Source organism: Osmerus mordax, chromosome 6 (genome assembly GCF_038355195.1).
Source record: "Osmerus mordax isolate fOsmMor3 chromosome 6, fOsmMor3.pri, whole genome shotgun sequence".
NCBI lineage: Eukaryota > Metazoa > Chordata > Actinopteri > Osmeriformes > Osmeridae > Osmerus > Osmerus mordax.
This window is the reverse complement of record NC_090055.1, coordinates 21,031,329-21,047,789: the sequence shown is the minus strand read 5'-3', so window position 1 is coordinate 21,047,789 and position 16,461 is coordinate 21,031,329. Positions and strand designations below refer to the sequence as shown.

The 16,461-nt window shown below is 51.6% G+C and overlaps 1 protein-coding gene across 1 annotated transcript; it reads right to left on the bottom strand.

Annotated features, from left to right (window-relative positions):
* Window positions 1-6,619: 6,619 nt before the first annotated feature.
* LOC136944399 (keratin-associated protein 10-5-like) lies at window positions 6,620-16,308 on the bottom strand. Its single transcript, XM_067238148.1, has 2 exons — window positions 16,255-16,308; window positions 6,620-7,207 (listed from the first exon to the last, which is right to left on the bottom strand). Exons 1-2 carry the CDS (start codon window positions 16,306-16,308, stop codon window positions 6,620-6,622), a joined length of 642 nt encoding a protein of 213 aa, XP_067094249.1.
* Between the last annotated feature and the right edge of the window lie 153 nt (window positions 16,309-16,461).

The following is a 16,461-nucleotide window of genomic DNA, read 5'->3' as shown; positions in this document are numbered from 1 at the left end:
GCATGCCACCCCCCCTCACTCCCCTCACCCCCCTCACCCCCCCCCCACCCCCCCTCACTGGTCCTGGTTCTGAGGACAGACTGGTACTGGTCCTGGTCCTGGTTCTGGTCCTTTGGACAGACTGGTCCAGTTCCTGGTCCTGGTTCTGGTCCTGTGGACAGACTGGTCCAGGTCCTGGTCCTGGTTCTGAGGACAGACTGGGCTCCACATGCCTTCCCACACACCCTATGAGGAACATGTATGAGCACAGGGTCGATGTGGGTGGCAATTAAATTAATAATGTAACAGCAGATGGCTGTAATCAGGTTACAGGCTTGTCGAAGAGTCCACCTGTGTGATATTTGATTGGTAATACTTTCTAAGAGGTGCTGTTGGCATTCACAAAGTATCTGAAATTACAAGATTAGTCAGTAGTGAAAGGACAGAAAAACGCCTTGATAATAACTTTGAAGTGTTTCCAAAGCAATCAGAAGCCTCATAGGCCTCTGCTGATGGCCAATCACCAGGAAGCTGCTCAGAGGTTGCCAGGTTGTGTGTCGGATGACAATAAGGGAGCGTTTTAATTCCACGCAGTAACGAGCGTCCTGCGTCTCTGGTGTTTCTGTGAGCGTCTGAAGCGGCGAGGGGAAGGGAGCACTGGAACTATCGATCCAGCACCTGCCCGGAAGAGACACGAGGTGATTATAAAAGCTGTGCCGTCAGTTTCATCTACACTGACAGAGGGAAAAGCGGGACATGAGTTCACAGTGAAAGAGAAGCTCTCGCCGTGAAATAACACCGTAATTCTGGCCCCCAAGTACATAGAGATTTATTTTTACCATTAGGAGAGTTGAAGCTTCCTGTGCGCCGTGTTGAATGTCCTCACTCCACTGTCCTTCCTGAATGTCCTCACTCCACTGTCCTTCCTGAATGTCCTCACTCCACTGTCCTTCCTGAATGTCCTCACCACTGTCCTTCCTGAATGTCCTCACTCCACTGTCCTTCCTGAATGTCCTCACTCCACTGTCCTTCCTGAATGTCCTCACTCCACTGTCCTTCCTGAATGTCCTCACTCCACTGTCCTTCCTTAATGTCCTCACTCCACTGTCCTTCCTTAATGTCCTCACTCCACTGTCCTTCCTTAATGTCCTCACTCCACTGTCCTTCCTGAATGTCCTCACTCCACTGTCCTTCATTAATGTCCTAAATTTTTGTCTTGTCCAGCTTGAGTATTTTTTATTTAGAATTTTGTCTAGTAGCCTATATCTCCCACCTCGTGATAGCTACGTGTCTGTGGGCGCAGGGATGATATCTACATGTCTGTAGGCACAGGGATGATAGCTACATTGTTTCTGTGGGCGCAGGGATGATATCTACATGTCTGTGGGCGCAGGGATGATATCTACATGTCTGTAGGCACAGGGATGACAGCTACATGTCTGTAGGCGCAGGGATGATAGCTACATGTCTGTAGGTGCGGGGATGACAGCTACACGCCTGTCGGTGCGGGGATGACTGGTACACGTCTGTAGGTGCGGGGATGACAGCTACACGTCTGTAGGCACGGGGATGATAGCTACACGTCTGTAGGCGCGGGGATGACAGCTACACGTCTGTAGGTGCGGGGATGACAGCTACACGTCTGTAGGTGCGGGGATGATAGCTACATGTCCGTAGGCACGGGGATGATAGCTACACGTCCGTAGGTGCGGGGATGACAGCTACACGTCCGTAGGTGCGGGGATGACAGCTACACGTCTGTAGGCGCGGGGATGACAGCTACACGTCTGTAGGCGCGGGGATGACAGCTACACGTCTGTAGGTGCGGGGATGACAGCTACACGTCTGTAGGTGCGGGGATGATAGCTACATGTCCGTAGGTGCGGGGATGATAGCTACATGTCCGTAGGTGCGGGGATGACAGCTACATGTCTGTAGGCACAGGGATGATAGCTACATGTCTGTAGGTGCGGGGATGACAGCTACATGTCTGTAGGTGCGGGGATGACAGCTACATGTCTCTAGGTGCGGGGATGATAGCTACATGTCTGTAGGTGCGGGGATGACAGCTACACGTCTGTAGGTGCAGGGATGACAGCTACATGTCTGTAGGTGCGGGGATGACAGCTACACGTCTGTAGGTGCAGGGATGACAGCTACACGTCTGTAGGTGCGGGGATGACAGCTACACGTCTGTAGGTGCGGGGATGACAGCTACATGTCTGTAAACTGGGGGGTCTGAGGATCGAAACTTTCCTCAATCTGAGGGGAGACAAGAACGGCAAATCTTCGCCTTTGACCTTGAAAAAGTCCCGCAGGGATTAGTGTTCTCAGTCTCCTCACACTTTATCTGATGACCTTGTGTGGCATGTGGGTTTTTTGAAAAAAACAAACGAGATTTAATTATGTAGATGTGAAATTAAGAGTTTAACAGAGCCCGAGGGTTAGTGAGAAAGATTAACAGCATGACCTGCTAATCATAGATATTAAACCAAGATTGTGGGCGTTGTTAGTAACATACTGCGCAGTTGTGTGTCAGCTATCTTGGTAGATGTATTTAATTTTTTTCAAATTTTCTTATAACTGAACTTTTAATAAGAGTGGCTCAGATAAAGGCAGTGTTGCAGGCTGTGTGTTTGTGTGTGTGTTCATGTAGCCAATGTCGTATGCATGTATATTTATTAGCTTGTGTGTGTGAGTGTGTGTGTGTTAGCATTTGTGTGTGTGTGTGTGTGTGTGTGTGTGTGTTAGCATGTGTGTGTGAATGTGTGTGTTAGCATGTGTGTGTGAGTGTGTGTGTTAGCAAGTGTGTGAGTGTTAGCATGTGTGTGTGTGTGAGTGTGTGTGCGTGTGTGTTAGCATGTTTGTGCGTGTTTGTGTTAGCATGTGTGTGTGTGTGCGTGTGTGTTAGCATGTGTGTGTGTGGCTGTGTGAGTGTTAGCATGTGTGTGAGTGTGTGTGTTAGCATGTGTCTGAGTGTGTGTGTGCTCGAGGGCGGAGAGAGGAGTGTGAGGACTGCGTCCCTGGCAGACTGCGGGCCTCATTATACCCCCAGATGGCTGGAGCTCCGCCCCGCTGGGACTGGTGCGCGGGCGGGCCGGCATTAGCACCCAGCGGGGCAAGGGGACGACCAAGTGGCCCTCTCGTTTGGCAGAGGACCACTTGGCTGCACGTCTCGACTCTCGCTGAGACTTCATCTGCTGCAACACGTCTCTATCACCTTCGTCCTCTGGCCTGGTGGTGGAACCAAGTTCAAACTGGACCTGCTGTCTGGTGGTGCTTTCAAGGTTTAAATGAGACTCTAGTGTTATAATAAACATTTTTCAACTCTATTTGATTACTACACAAGTTGTGTTAAGGCAGTGTTAATGTACAGTAGTTCTACCCTCACACCTCCCATTTGATGTGGTACTGACACAGCATAGTTGACCTGTCAGCTGATGTACCAGCAGTCAGACTGCAGAGAGGATCCGCTGTACAGGAGCACAGGTGTGTCACACACACACAGGCACCACTCACACACTCACCTCCCTCCCCTCTCTCCGCCCTCTCACAGTGTACACAATGGAGAGGCTCTGAATCAATCCAGATATAATATAATACTCAGATGAACACACCGCATCAGAGGGCCAGACTGAGGGAGGAACCCATGGACGATCACAGCCTCTCTCTCATCTCCACCTGATGAGCCTCCGTTTGGAGTGAAGACAAAAGCCAGTCTGGATCTGAAGATCAAAGGAGCACTTGGGGGAAATATAAAGTTGTTTTTCGTTCTCAAGCTCCTCTCCCGGTCCAGACCCATTACTGCAGGCCAACGTGGAGATTTGTTTATCGCTCGGCTGTAGGAACGCTCCGCCGGAGAGAGTCTGGAGGAGACGGCAGCAACCCGGAGAACAAAGACAGCAGAGAGCTGGAGGCAGAGAGCTGGAGGCAGAGAGCTGGAGGCAGAGGGCAGGAGGCAGAGAGCTGGAGGCAGAGAGCTGGAGGCAGAGAGCTGGAGGCAGAGAGCTGGAGGCAGAGGGCAGGAGGCAGAGGGCTGGAGGGAGAGAGCTGGAGGGAGAGAGCTGGAGGCAGAGAGCTGGAGGCAGAGGGCAGGAGGCAGAGGGCTGGAGGCAGAGGGCTGGAGGCAGAGGGCAGGGGGGGTTGGGGCGGCAAGGGAGCCTGGGGGGACCTGGGGGGGCAAGGGGTGGGGGTAGGGGCGTGGCCAATTAACATTATTATTATTCAGTTAGCAGACACTTTCCTCCAAGGTGACATACAGGGAAGGACTTGAACCTGCAACCTCTTGATCTGCAGTCAAAGGCTTCACCTCTAAACTGAACCTCTATGTTCATCCTGTTGTTACTATTGCAGGCTGAGGGATTCTGTGAGGAAAGGGTGGACATTAGGTGCGTTCGACATGGACTGCAGCTGCATGAAACGACCGGCGAGAGTAGCCGCTTGCTGTCGGGGAGGAGTTAAAAACGGCTCTGTAAAGTCGGACATTCCAGCTTCTCCTGGTTTTCTGCGTTGACGTTTGTCATGGCCGATCAAGCGCTGTTTGCTTACTTTACTTTATTTATAATTAAACTTAGTCTTTCCGTCAGGGGAGAGGTGGAATAAAACCCTTTCTTCATCGCATTTTTTATTAAATTAAAATGTTTGGTCTGGATTTGAGCATTGGCGAACTTAAGGTGTCCTTAAGCAATAAGGTACGAGAGGCAGTACATTATCGTCAATAAAGTACGTGTTCCAGGGTGTTGTTAGGCAGACCCTGGAACAAGAAAACAGCCTATAAAAGCTTTACAGCCACTTCCAATCAAACAACTAAGATGAAGCTTGACTCTCATTGGGTAGCAGACACTTACACATCAGATACCTTTTCTACAGGGGGAGAGACACACAGAGCACTGATTCAACTCCTCTCGCTGGGCGGATTATAACCAGACACTTTATTCTATAACGTTTTGCTCATTTATCACTGGAGTACTTGACAGATAATGTGTTGGCTTGCAGAATGCTGTGTTCTGATGAAAGCCAGTGGTTGGGTAATGAGATAGTGGAGTGCTTCACTCTAACAGGGTGAAACATGCTACATGATGCTCTCCCCGATGGCTTTATGGTGCTAGATCGCTTTTGATTAAACTCTGCATGGACTAAATGGGCACACTCACTCGTGCATGCACACACACCCATGGACACACACACACACAGAGCTAACCCTGGCCCACACACGCATATACACACAGTTAACCCTGCCCTCCCACACACACAACTAACCCTGACGCACACACGCATATACACACAGTTAACCCTGCCCTCCCACACACACAACTAACCCTGACGCACACACGCATATACACACAGTTAACCCTGCCCTCCCACACACACAACTAACCCTGGCCCACACACGCATATACACACAGTTAACCCTGCCCTCCCACACACACAACTAACCCTGACGCACACACACATACGCACACACTCACAGCTAACCCTGACGCACACACACAGCTGCCCAGCACTCACACACACAAAGCTAACTCTGACCTGCGCACACACTCACACACTCCGTCCATCTGTTAATCCATCTGTGTGTTGATTGACTGGCCTCTTAAGGACTGCGTTAGCGAGCCGCTCACACATGGAGGAACGAGGTTTGCCTAGAGTCACCCTAGAGGAACCAGAGGGGCTCTTCTCACACACACATTAACAACATGTTGGTTTTGCTGTTCTCTACAAACATTGTTTGACAAATTATTGTTGCACTGTGTCTGGTAGTTGAGATGTGGTTACTGTACATTTTGTCTGGTAGCTGAGATGTTATTTTACTCAGTGTCTGGTAAATACAGTTGATTCCTTAACTCTGACCACCAAAATAGTGTTCGTTTCTGTTAGAAAATACGCACTTCTGTTCTTGACTTTCTGCTGTCGGCAATATTTGTACGTCATTTTTGATGAAAGTGTCTGCTAAATGAATCAAGTGTCAAATGTAATACCCAGGAGCTTAGACAAGCCCATCTGTTTCCATGATGTCTGCTGACAGAGGCAGCAGAGGAACACGAAGAGGAGGAGAAAGGGGGGAGAGAAATAAGGCAAAGATAAATGGGTTCTGTCAGCAAAGGAGGGAGGGAGGGAGGGAGGGAGGGAGGGAGGGAGGGAGGGAGGGAGGGAGGGAGGGAGGGAGGGAGGGAGGGAGGGAGGGAGGGAGGGAGGGAGGGAGGGAGGGAGGGAGAGAGAGAGAGAGAGAGAGAGGAAGGAAGGAAGGAAGGAAGGAAGGAAGGGAGGGAGGGAGGGAGGGAGGGAGGGAGGGAGGAAGGAAGGAAGGAAGGAAGGAAGGAAGGAAGGAAGGAAGGAAGGAAGGAAGGAAGGAAGGAAGGAGGAAGGAAGGAAGGGAGGGAGGGAGGGAAGCACATGACCCTGTCCAGGTGATGAACTAGGAAGCTGTGGTTGACGTGAGCAGCAGTGATGTAGAGCTGGAGCCAACCTCTTTCCTTCTCCTCCCGTATCCACGGGAACCACCGGGTGATTCATGACTTGTTGTGGTGAGAGAGTTTTGTTGTGTCAGCCTCTGGACAACAAGCAGCACCCAGCTAAACAAGCCTGCAGTGTCCAACAAAACCCTCTCTCCTGCTACCAGCCGCTGTGGGTCAGGGAGGTTTTACCACAGACACCACACTGCTGCAGACACAGGACTGCTGCAGTCACAGGACTGCTGCAGACACAGGACTGCTGCAGCACAGGACCGCTGCAGACACAGGACTGCTGCAGCACAGGACTGCTGCAGACACAGGACTGCTGCAGACACAGGACTGCTGCAGACACAGGACTGCTGCAGCACTGGACTGCTGCAGTCACAGGACTGCTGCAGCACAGGACTGCTGCAGACACAGGACTGCTGCAGCACAGGACCGCTGCAGACACAGGACCGCTGCAGACACAGGACTGCTGCAGTCACAGGACTGCTGCAGACACATGACTGCTGCAGACACAGGACTGCTGCAGACACAGGACTGCTGCAGACACAGGACTGCTGCAGCACAGGACTGCTGCAGCACAGGACCGCTGCTGACACAGGACCGCTGCAGACACAGGACTGCTGCAGACACATGACTGCTGCAGACACAGGACTGCTGCAGACACAGGACTGCTGCAGCACAGGACTGCTGCAGCACAGGACCGCTGCTGACACAGGACCGCTGCAGACACAGGACCGCTGCAGACACAGGACCGCTGCAGCACAGGACTGCTGCAGACACAGGACTGTTGCAGACACAGGACTGCTGCAGATAAGTCTCTATTTATTCTGCGTGAAAACAACCGGCTTCTTGTTGTCTCATCATCTACAATGTGAAGCAGCATTTCATTGTGTCTAAACAACCAAACCATGTAATTTTTTCCCCAAATCTAACCCTTAGCCTATAAATTATTCTCTATTTTAACACCTCTATTAGAGCTATATTCAGACAAAGGTTAATTGACAGAGTGGAGGCACTGGGATGGTGATTTATTCCAGAAGTCATCAAGGCAACCCCAGTATTTTAGATTAGTGGTTTTCAACCCTGGTCCTCAGGGTCCACTGTCCTGATTCTAATAAACGGGTCTGGGTGCTCCTGGTCTCAGTGACTCCTGGTCTCAGTGACTGGGTGCTCCTGGTCTCAGTGACTGTGTGCTCCTGGTCTCAGTGACTCCTGGTCTCAGTGACTGGTGCTCCTGGTCTCAGTGACTCCTGGTCTCAGTGACTGGGTGCTCCTGGTCTCAGTGACTCCTGGTCTCAGTGACTCCTGGTCTCAGTGACTGGGTGCTCCTGGTCTCAGTGACTCCTGGTCTCAGTAACTGGGTGCTCCTGGTCTCAGTGACTCCTGGTCTCAGTGACTCCTGGTCTCAGTGACTGGGTGCTCCTGGTCTCAGTGACTCCTGGTCTCAGTGACTGGGTGCTCCTGGTCTCAGTGACTGGGTGCCCCTGGTCTCAGTGACTCCTGGTCTCAGTGACTGGGTTCTCCTGGTTTCAGTGACTCCTGGTCTCAGTGACTGGGTGCTCCTGGTCTCAGTGACTCCTGGTCTCAGTGACTCCTGGTCTCAGTGACTGGGTGCTCCTGGTCTCAGTGACTCCTGGTCTCAGTGACTGGGTGCTCCTGGTCTCAGTGACTGGGTGCCCCTGGTCTCAGTGACTCCTGGTCTCAGTGACTCCTGGTTTCAGTGACTGGGTGCTCCTGGTCTCAGTGACTGGGTGCTCCTGGTCTCAGTGACTCCTGGTCTCAGTGACTGGGTGCCCCTGGTCTCAGTGACTCCTGGTCTCAGTGACTGGGTGCTCCTGGTCTCAGTGACTCCTGGTCTCAGTGACTGGGTGCTCATGGTCTCAGTGACTGGTGCTCCTGGTCTCAGTGACTGGGTGCTCCTGGTCTCAGTGACTGGGTGCTCCTGGTCTCAGTGACTCCTGGTCTCAGTGACTCCTGGTCTCAGTGACTGGGTGCTCCTGGTCTCAGTGACTGGGTGCTCCTGGTCTCAGTGACTGTGTGCTCCTGGTCTCAGTGACTCCTGGTCTCAGTGACTCCTGGTCTCAGTGACTGGGTGCTCCTGGTCTCAGTGACTGGGTGCTCTTGGTCTCAGTGACTCCTGGTCTCAGTGACTGGGTGCTCATGGTCTCAGTGACTGGTGCTCCTGGTCTCAGTGACTGGGTGCTCCTGGTCTCAGTGACTCCTGGTCTCAGTGACTCCTGGTCTCAGTGACTGGGTGCTCCTGGTCTCAGTGACTGGGTGCTCCTGGTCTCAGTGACTCCTGGTCTCAGTGACTGGGTGCTCCTGGTCTCAGTGACTGGGTGCCCCTGGTCTCAGTGACTCCTGATCTCAGTGACTGGGTGCTCCTGGTCTCAGTGACTGGTTGCTCCTGGTCTCAGTGACTCCTGGTCTCAGTGACTGGGTGCCCCTGGTCTCAGTGACTCCTGGTCTCAGTGACTGGGTGCTCCTGGTCTCAGTGACTCCTGGTCTCAGTGACTGGGTGCTCCTGGTTTCAGTGACTCCTGGTCTCAGTGACTGGGTGCTCCTGGTCTCAGTGACTCCTGGTCTCAGTGACTGGGTGCTCATGGTCTCAGTGACTCCTGGTCTCAGTGACTGGGTGCTCCTGGTCTCAGTGACTGGGTGCCCCTGGTCTCAGTGACTCCTGGTCTCAGTGACTCCTGGTCTCAGTGACTGGGTGCTCCTGGTCTCAGTGACTGGGTGCTCCTGGTCTAAGTGACTGGGTGCTCCTGGTCTCAGTGACTCCTGGTCTCAGTGACTGGGTGCCCCTGGTCTCAGTGACTCCTGGTCTCAGTGACTGGGTGCTCCTGGTCTCAGTGACTCCTGGTCTCAGTGACTGGGTGCTCATGGTCTCAGTGACTGGTGCTCCTGGTCTCAGTGACTGGGTGCTCCTGGTCTCAGTGACTGGGTGCTCCTGGTCTCAGTGACTCCTGGTCTCAGTGACTCCTGGTCTCAGTGACTGGGTGCTCCTGGTCTCAGTGACTGGGTGCTCCTGGTCTCAGTGACTGGGTGCTCCTGGTCTCAGTGACTCCTGGTCTCAGTGACTCCTGGTCTCAGTGACTGGGTGCTCCTGGTCTCAGTGACTGGGTGCTCTTGGTCTCAGTGACTCCTGGTCTCAGTGACTGGGTGCTCATGGTCTCAGTGACTGGTGCTCCTGGTCTCAGTGACTGGGTGCTCCTGGTCTCAGTGACTCCTGGTCTCAGTGACTCCTGGTCTCAGTGACTGGGTGCTCCTGGTCTCAGTGACTGGGTGCTCCTGGTCTCAGTGACTCCTGGTCTTAGTGACTGGGTGCTCCTGGTCTCAGTGACTCCTGGTCTCAGTGACTGGGTGCTCCTGGTCTCAGTGACTGGGTGCCCCTGGTCTCAGTGACTCCTGGTCTCAGTGACTGGGTGCTCCTGGTCTCAGTGACTGGTTGCTCCTGGTCTCAGTGACTCCTGGTCTCAGTGACTGGGTGCCCCTGGTCTCAGTGACTCCTGGTCTCAGTGACTGGGTGCTCCTGGTCTCAGTGACTCCTGGTCTCAGTGACTGGGTGCTCCTGGTTTCAGTGACTCCTGGTCTCAGTGACTGGGTGCTCCTGGTCTCAGTGACTCCTGGTCTCAGTGACTGGGTGCTCCTGGTCTCAGTGACTCCTGGTCTCAGTGACTGGGTGCTCCTGGTCTCAGTGACTGGGTGCCCCTGGTCTCAGTGACTCCTGGTCTCAGTGACTCCTGGTCTCAGTGACTGGGTGCTCCTGGTCTCAGTGACTGGGTGCTCCTGGTCTCAGTGACTCCTGGTCTCAGTGACTGGGTGCTCCTGGTCTCAGTGACCCCTGCCTACCTCTCCCTGTCTGTCCCTGCCTCTCCCTGCTTCCCCCTGACTCCCCCTGCCTCTCCCTGCCTCTCCCCCTGCCTCCCCTTTCCTCCCCCTGCCTCCCCCTGCTTCCCCTCAGCCACGTGCTAGTATGTACAGTAACCCTCTCTCACAGACCTGCAGCTGTTCACATGCACATGATCCTGGTCCATCTGCAGTCAACCTACACCCGCACCTACACTCGACCCCCCCGGGGTCCAAGTCTTAATTAGGTGAGTCAAACCCCCCCAAACCCCCCCGTAATTCAAACCCTGCCTACACCCGCACCTACACCCCTGGATCATGAGAACCTCTGTCAGAGGGCTGACTTGGAACGCAGATTGAATTTGGAAGCTGGTAGGACTCTCCTAGGAGACCTGGTTTAGACAAATCACATCAAGGCAACATCGGCACTTAAAAATCTAGATTGGTTGTTGATGAATGAGTGTTGCTGATTAGAGTGTATATTTTACTGCAGTAATTGAATAAGTGATGCAGAAGTCGGTATGTTCCTAAAGATGAACGTTGTGAGCTGCTCTCTGGACACTTCCAGTTTCCTGCTTACCCTCTAGGAGAGAGAGAGAGGGAGAGAGAGAGAGAGAGAGAGAGAAAGAGAGGCAGGGAGAGAGAGAGAGAGAGAGAGAGAGAGAGAGAGAGAGAGAAGAGAGAGAGAGAGAGAGAGAGAGAGAGAGAGAGAGAGAGAGAGAGAGAGAGAGAGAGAGAGAGAGAGAGAGAGAGAGAGAGAGAGAGAGAGAGAGAGAGAGAGAGAGAGAAAGAAAGAAAGAAAGAAAGAGAGAGAGCAGGATGGATTCATAATCAAATCTAGCAGGAAGCTAGACACGAGACAGAAAGCTGTTAACGAGGTATAAAACTGGTTTCTGATTGGATGCTTTGATGGGAATGCCACCCAGATGCCTCCCAATTACAATTAGCTTTATTAAGACATTTTTTAACGAGCTGGAGGGTTCCGGTCGTCGGTGTTGTGTAGACAGAGGCAGCAGACAGGCAGTGCTACTGGCCACGGGTCATAATTAACATCAGCAGTGGCCAGAAGACCTCCTATTATCACTCTCTCTTAATGGAGAATGTACCGCACTCTAAGCTTCTCCTGGTCTTTTGTTTGCCTCCACTCTGGCGTGGCACCCTCCCCCATCTACCCCTCCTCCCCCATCTCCCCCTGGCTCTTCCACCCCTAATTGGCAAAAGTTCCAGAACTGTATTGTGGCTGTTGTTTTTGTTGTTGTTGTTGAGTGAGACCCCCGCTGGAAGAGAGCAGCAGAGGGTTTAAAGCTGAACATCACTGTGAGGATCGCAATCAAGCAGAAAGAGCCGGAATACTTAAAGTCATCAGTAAGTCACTTTAAACCCTGTTTAATGTATACAGCTGGTGGAGGAGGAGGAGTGGGATGATGATGTGAGGACAGAGTAACATCCAACCACAGACATGATGATGTGAGGACAGAGTAACATCCAGCCACAGACATGATGATGTGAGGACAGAGTAACATCCAGCCACAGACATGATGATGTGAGGACAGAGTAACATCCAGCCACAGACATGATGATGTGAGGACAGAGTAACATCCAGCCACAGACATGATGATGTGAGGACAGAGTAACATCCAACCACAGACATGATGATGTGAGGACAGAGTAACATCCAGCCACAGACATGATGATGTGAGGACAGAGTAACATCCAGCCACAGACATGATGATGTGAGGACAGCACAGTAACATCCAACCACAGACATGATGATGTGAGGACAGCAGAGTAACATCCAGCCACAGACATGATGATGTGAGGACAGAGTAACATCCAGCCACAGACATGATGATGTGAGGACAGCAGAGTAACATCCAGCCACAGACATGATGATGTGAGGACAGCAGAGTAACATCCAGCCACAGACATGATGATGTGAGGACAGCAGAGTAACATCCAGCCACAGACATGATGATGTGAGGACAGCAGAGTAACATCCAGCCACAGACATGATGATGTGAGGACAGAGTAACATCCAGCCACAGACATGATGATGTGAGGACAGCAGAGTAACATCCAGCCACAGACATGATGATGTGAGTACAGCAGAGTAACATCCAGCCACAGACATGATGATGTGAGGACAGCAGAGTAACATCCAGCCACAGACATGATGATGTGAGGACAGCAGAGTAACATCCAGCCACAGACATGATGATGTGAGGACAGCAGAGTAACATCCAGCCACAGACATGATGATGTGAGGACAGCAGAGTAACATCCAGCCACAGACATGAGGATGTGAGGACAGCAGAGTAACATCCAGCCACAGACATGATGATGTGAGGACAGAGTAACATCCAGCCACAGACATGAGGATGTGAGGACAGCAGAGTAACATCCAGCCACAGACATGATGATGTGAGGACAGCAGAGTAACATCCAGCCACAGACATGATGATGTGAGGACAGCAGAGTAACATCCAGCCACAGACATGATGATGTGGGGACAGAGTAACATCCAGCCACAGACATGAGGATGTGAGGACAGCAGAGTAGGGTTGTTCTGAGGATTAAAAAGCTGCCTAATGCTGCCTCCACTGTGGCTGCGTGTTCATTAGGAGTTATTATATAACGATCAGGTTCCCGCTGAGGGGCTTTGCAGTATTGTGGATTATTAAATCTCTCTCCCCCTCGACCAGTGAGGAGGAATCAGGGATATCCATTTTGAGATGAACAACGCACTGGAGCCAGTTCTAACTGGGTCTATCTGGTTCTGACTATGTCTATCTGGTTCTATCTGGTTCTGACTGGTTCTATCTGGTTCTGACTGGGCCTATCTGGTCTACTCAGCCACCAACAACACAGATGATGTCATGTGAACATCCTTTCATGAAAACAACTCTTGTAAACAGCTCTTGTATTCCGGAGCTTCTATCTGCTGCACGCACACACACACACACACACACACACACACACACACACACACACACACACACACACAGAGAGCGGGGGAGTGAGGGGGGGAGAGATAATAAGAATGCATGAAACAGAAAGAGAGGGAATAGAAAAATAAAAACAGAGGGAGAGAAAAAACTTGCGAGAGCGGTAGAGGAAGAGAGCAAGAAATTAAGGTAGAGAGAGGAACAGCCTTGCTTTAAAAGTGGGCGTCTGTGAAGCTGTAATTCTGTCATTCAGCCTCTGCAGACCTGGGAGATGCAATCACAGCAGCTGACAGCTCAACAGTTATAATAATTGGAACAATTAGCATTAGAATTCATAAGGACCCCATCTTCAATGGGGCCAGCAATTACACCAAGACTCAGATAAAAAAGCCTCGATTAGCAGAGAGTGTGGATCCCTCCAGACTGCTGCCAGGATGTAATCCTCATCTCCAGCATCGGTGGAAACCCTGGGAACGACACTGTCTTGATGGTGCAGCAGGAACATCAGAAGGAGCTAGGAACCTTTTCTGAGACAGGGTTAGCGTTAGAGGATGTGTCATATGCTAGCAAGCTGCCCCCCTCCCCTCCCCACCCCTCCCCCATTTTCATCCCTCCCCCCGCACCTCATCCCCCCTCCACCATTTCCTTCCCTCATCTCCTCTTATTCCATCTCCTCCTCTTAGTGTGTTAGTTTATCTACAGGTGATTCACAGTGTAAACACATTTCACAAACACACTTCATACATAACATACACACCCAAACACATATGCATACATGTTCAAGGACATAAACACACACAAGGACACACATATGCACAAAGGGATGTGCACTCACACACAAGGACACACACACCAGCATGCATGGGAACACACTAACTCCACACTGAGGCCTCTGGTGATTTGGATGGTTATATAAACATAGTTTATGCCTTTGGTTCTCTGCCCTGGCTAAACAGCATCATCTCATTAATCATCACATTTAATTAAGAGATTTAATAGCCATTGAAGTGGATAATAGGGAGAAAAATATTGTTCCATGGAATCCGATCATGAATGCTTCAAACTAATTAAACGAACAAGTGGTCTTTTAAAAGGATCTCATCCTCTCTCGCTCACAAAGCAAAGGCATCTATTCAGATCAATAACTGCTTAACTAAATACCATTTGTTATTTCAGTCCAGAATGAGCTTTTTCAATCTACATTAAGCTTACCAAGCATTGTATCCCAGAATCAACAGATCGATGTATGAAGGTATTACTAACTGAACATGCTCTCACTCTCCAGGGAGGAGCAACACACACCCAGGAGCAACAACACACCCAGGAGCAACACACACCCAGGAGCAACAACACACACCCAGGAGCAACAACACACCCAGGAGCAACACACACCCAGGAGCAACAACACACACCCAGGAGCAACAACACACACCCAGGAGCAACACACACCCAGGAGCAACAACACACACCCAGGAGCAACACACACCCAGGAGCAACACACAACCAGGAGCAACACACACCCAGGAGCAACAACACACACCCAGGAGAAACACACACCCAGGAGCAACAACACACACCCAGGAGCAACAACACACCCAGGAGCAACAACACACACCCAGGAGCAACACACACCCAGGAGCAACACACACCCAGGAGCAACACACACCCAGGAGCAACACACACCCAGGAGCAACAACACACACCCAGGAGCAACAACACAAACCCAGGAGCAACACACACCCAGGAGCAACAACACACACCCAGGAGCAACACACACCCAGGAGCAACACACACCCAGGAGCAACACACACCCAGGAGCAACACACACCCAGGAGCAACAACACACCCAGGAGCAACAACACACACCCAGGAGCAACACACACCCAGGAGCAACAACACACACCCAGGAGCAACACACACCCAGGAGCAACACACACCCAGGAGCAACAACACACACCCAGGAGCCGGGAGGAGTGGAGAGGAGTCATTCAAATTCATAATGTAAGACTGTCGTGTGTGTGGATGTGAGTGTGTTAGTGGATGTGTGTAGTTACAGAGCCTAATGTATGATGATTGTGTATGTGTGTGTGTGTTTGTGGATATGTGTGTATGTTTTTAGGTGTGTGCAAGTGTGTATGTGTGGTGAGGTATGTATGCGTGGATGTGAGTGTGTGTGGATGTGTGTGTATGTGCAGGTATGTGTGTGTGGTTACAGCATAGAGCCTCACCACTAGACCTGTTCCCATGGCGATGGAAAGTTAGAAACCTGTCTCTACACACACCCATCAGCTGTTCCCGTGGTGATGGGAGAGGAAAGGGGGGGTTGGTAAAGTGGACTGGTATGGTAACGGCAGCAGGAAGAGAGAGAGATGGATTACAGCCTCCCCTCCTCCTCTTCCTTCCCCTCCTCTCCCTTCGCCTCCTCCCCCTTCCCCTCCTCCTCTCCCTTCTCCTCCTCCCCCTTCCCCTCTTCCTGTCCCTTCCCCTCTCCTCCTCCTCCCCCCCCTCCCCTCCTCCTCCCCCCTCCCCTCCTCCTCCCCCCCTCTTCCCTCCCCTCCTCCTCCCCCCTCCCCTCCTCCTCCCCCCTCCACTCCTCCTCCACCCTCCCCCCCTCTTCCCTCCCCTCCTCCTCCCCCCTCCCCTCCTCCTCCCCCCTCCACTCCCCCTCCCCCTCCCCCCTCCCCCCTCCCCCCATTGAAGACAGTTATTAAAAGAAGACAGCACTGCTTGTGGTTTAAATGTACAAAGTTGCACAGGTCTTTTATCAATTTTTGAAAATATTTAACAATGAAAGATAAGTCAAATCAACAGTAAGAAGAAATAACAATAATTAATATCAACAGTAACTAGCATCAAAATCAAACCATTTCATATTTTACAGAAACACCTGAGGGAAGCAAAAAAAGAAAGAAAGAAAATATCCCTAAAAATAATAAAGTAAAAAGAAAAAGATCCAAAAGGACAGAGGACTGTTCAGGGTCTCTCGGCCACCCAGGTAGGAACACCTGCCTCTCCTGTCCCACCTGCAGCAGGCTCTGTTTACATTCGCCATGCTGGCTCTCCATGGGCGCCGCCATCTTGGAAAAACCCCAGCCTGACTAGGCAGTGTGGCCAGCCTGACTAGCCAGCCTGACTAGGCAGCGTGGCCAGTCTGGTCTGGGAGTCACCAAACAGGAAATGTAGCTTCGAAATAAAGAAGGTAGAGACGATTTAAGAAAAAGAGTCCCGTA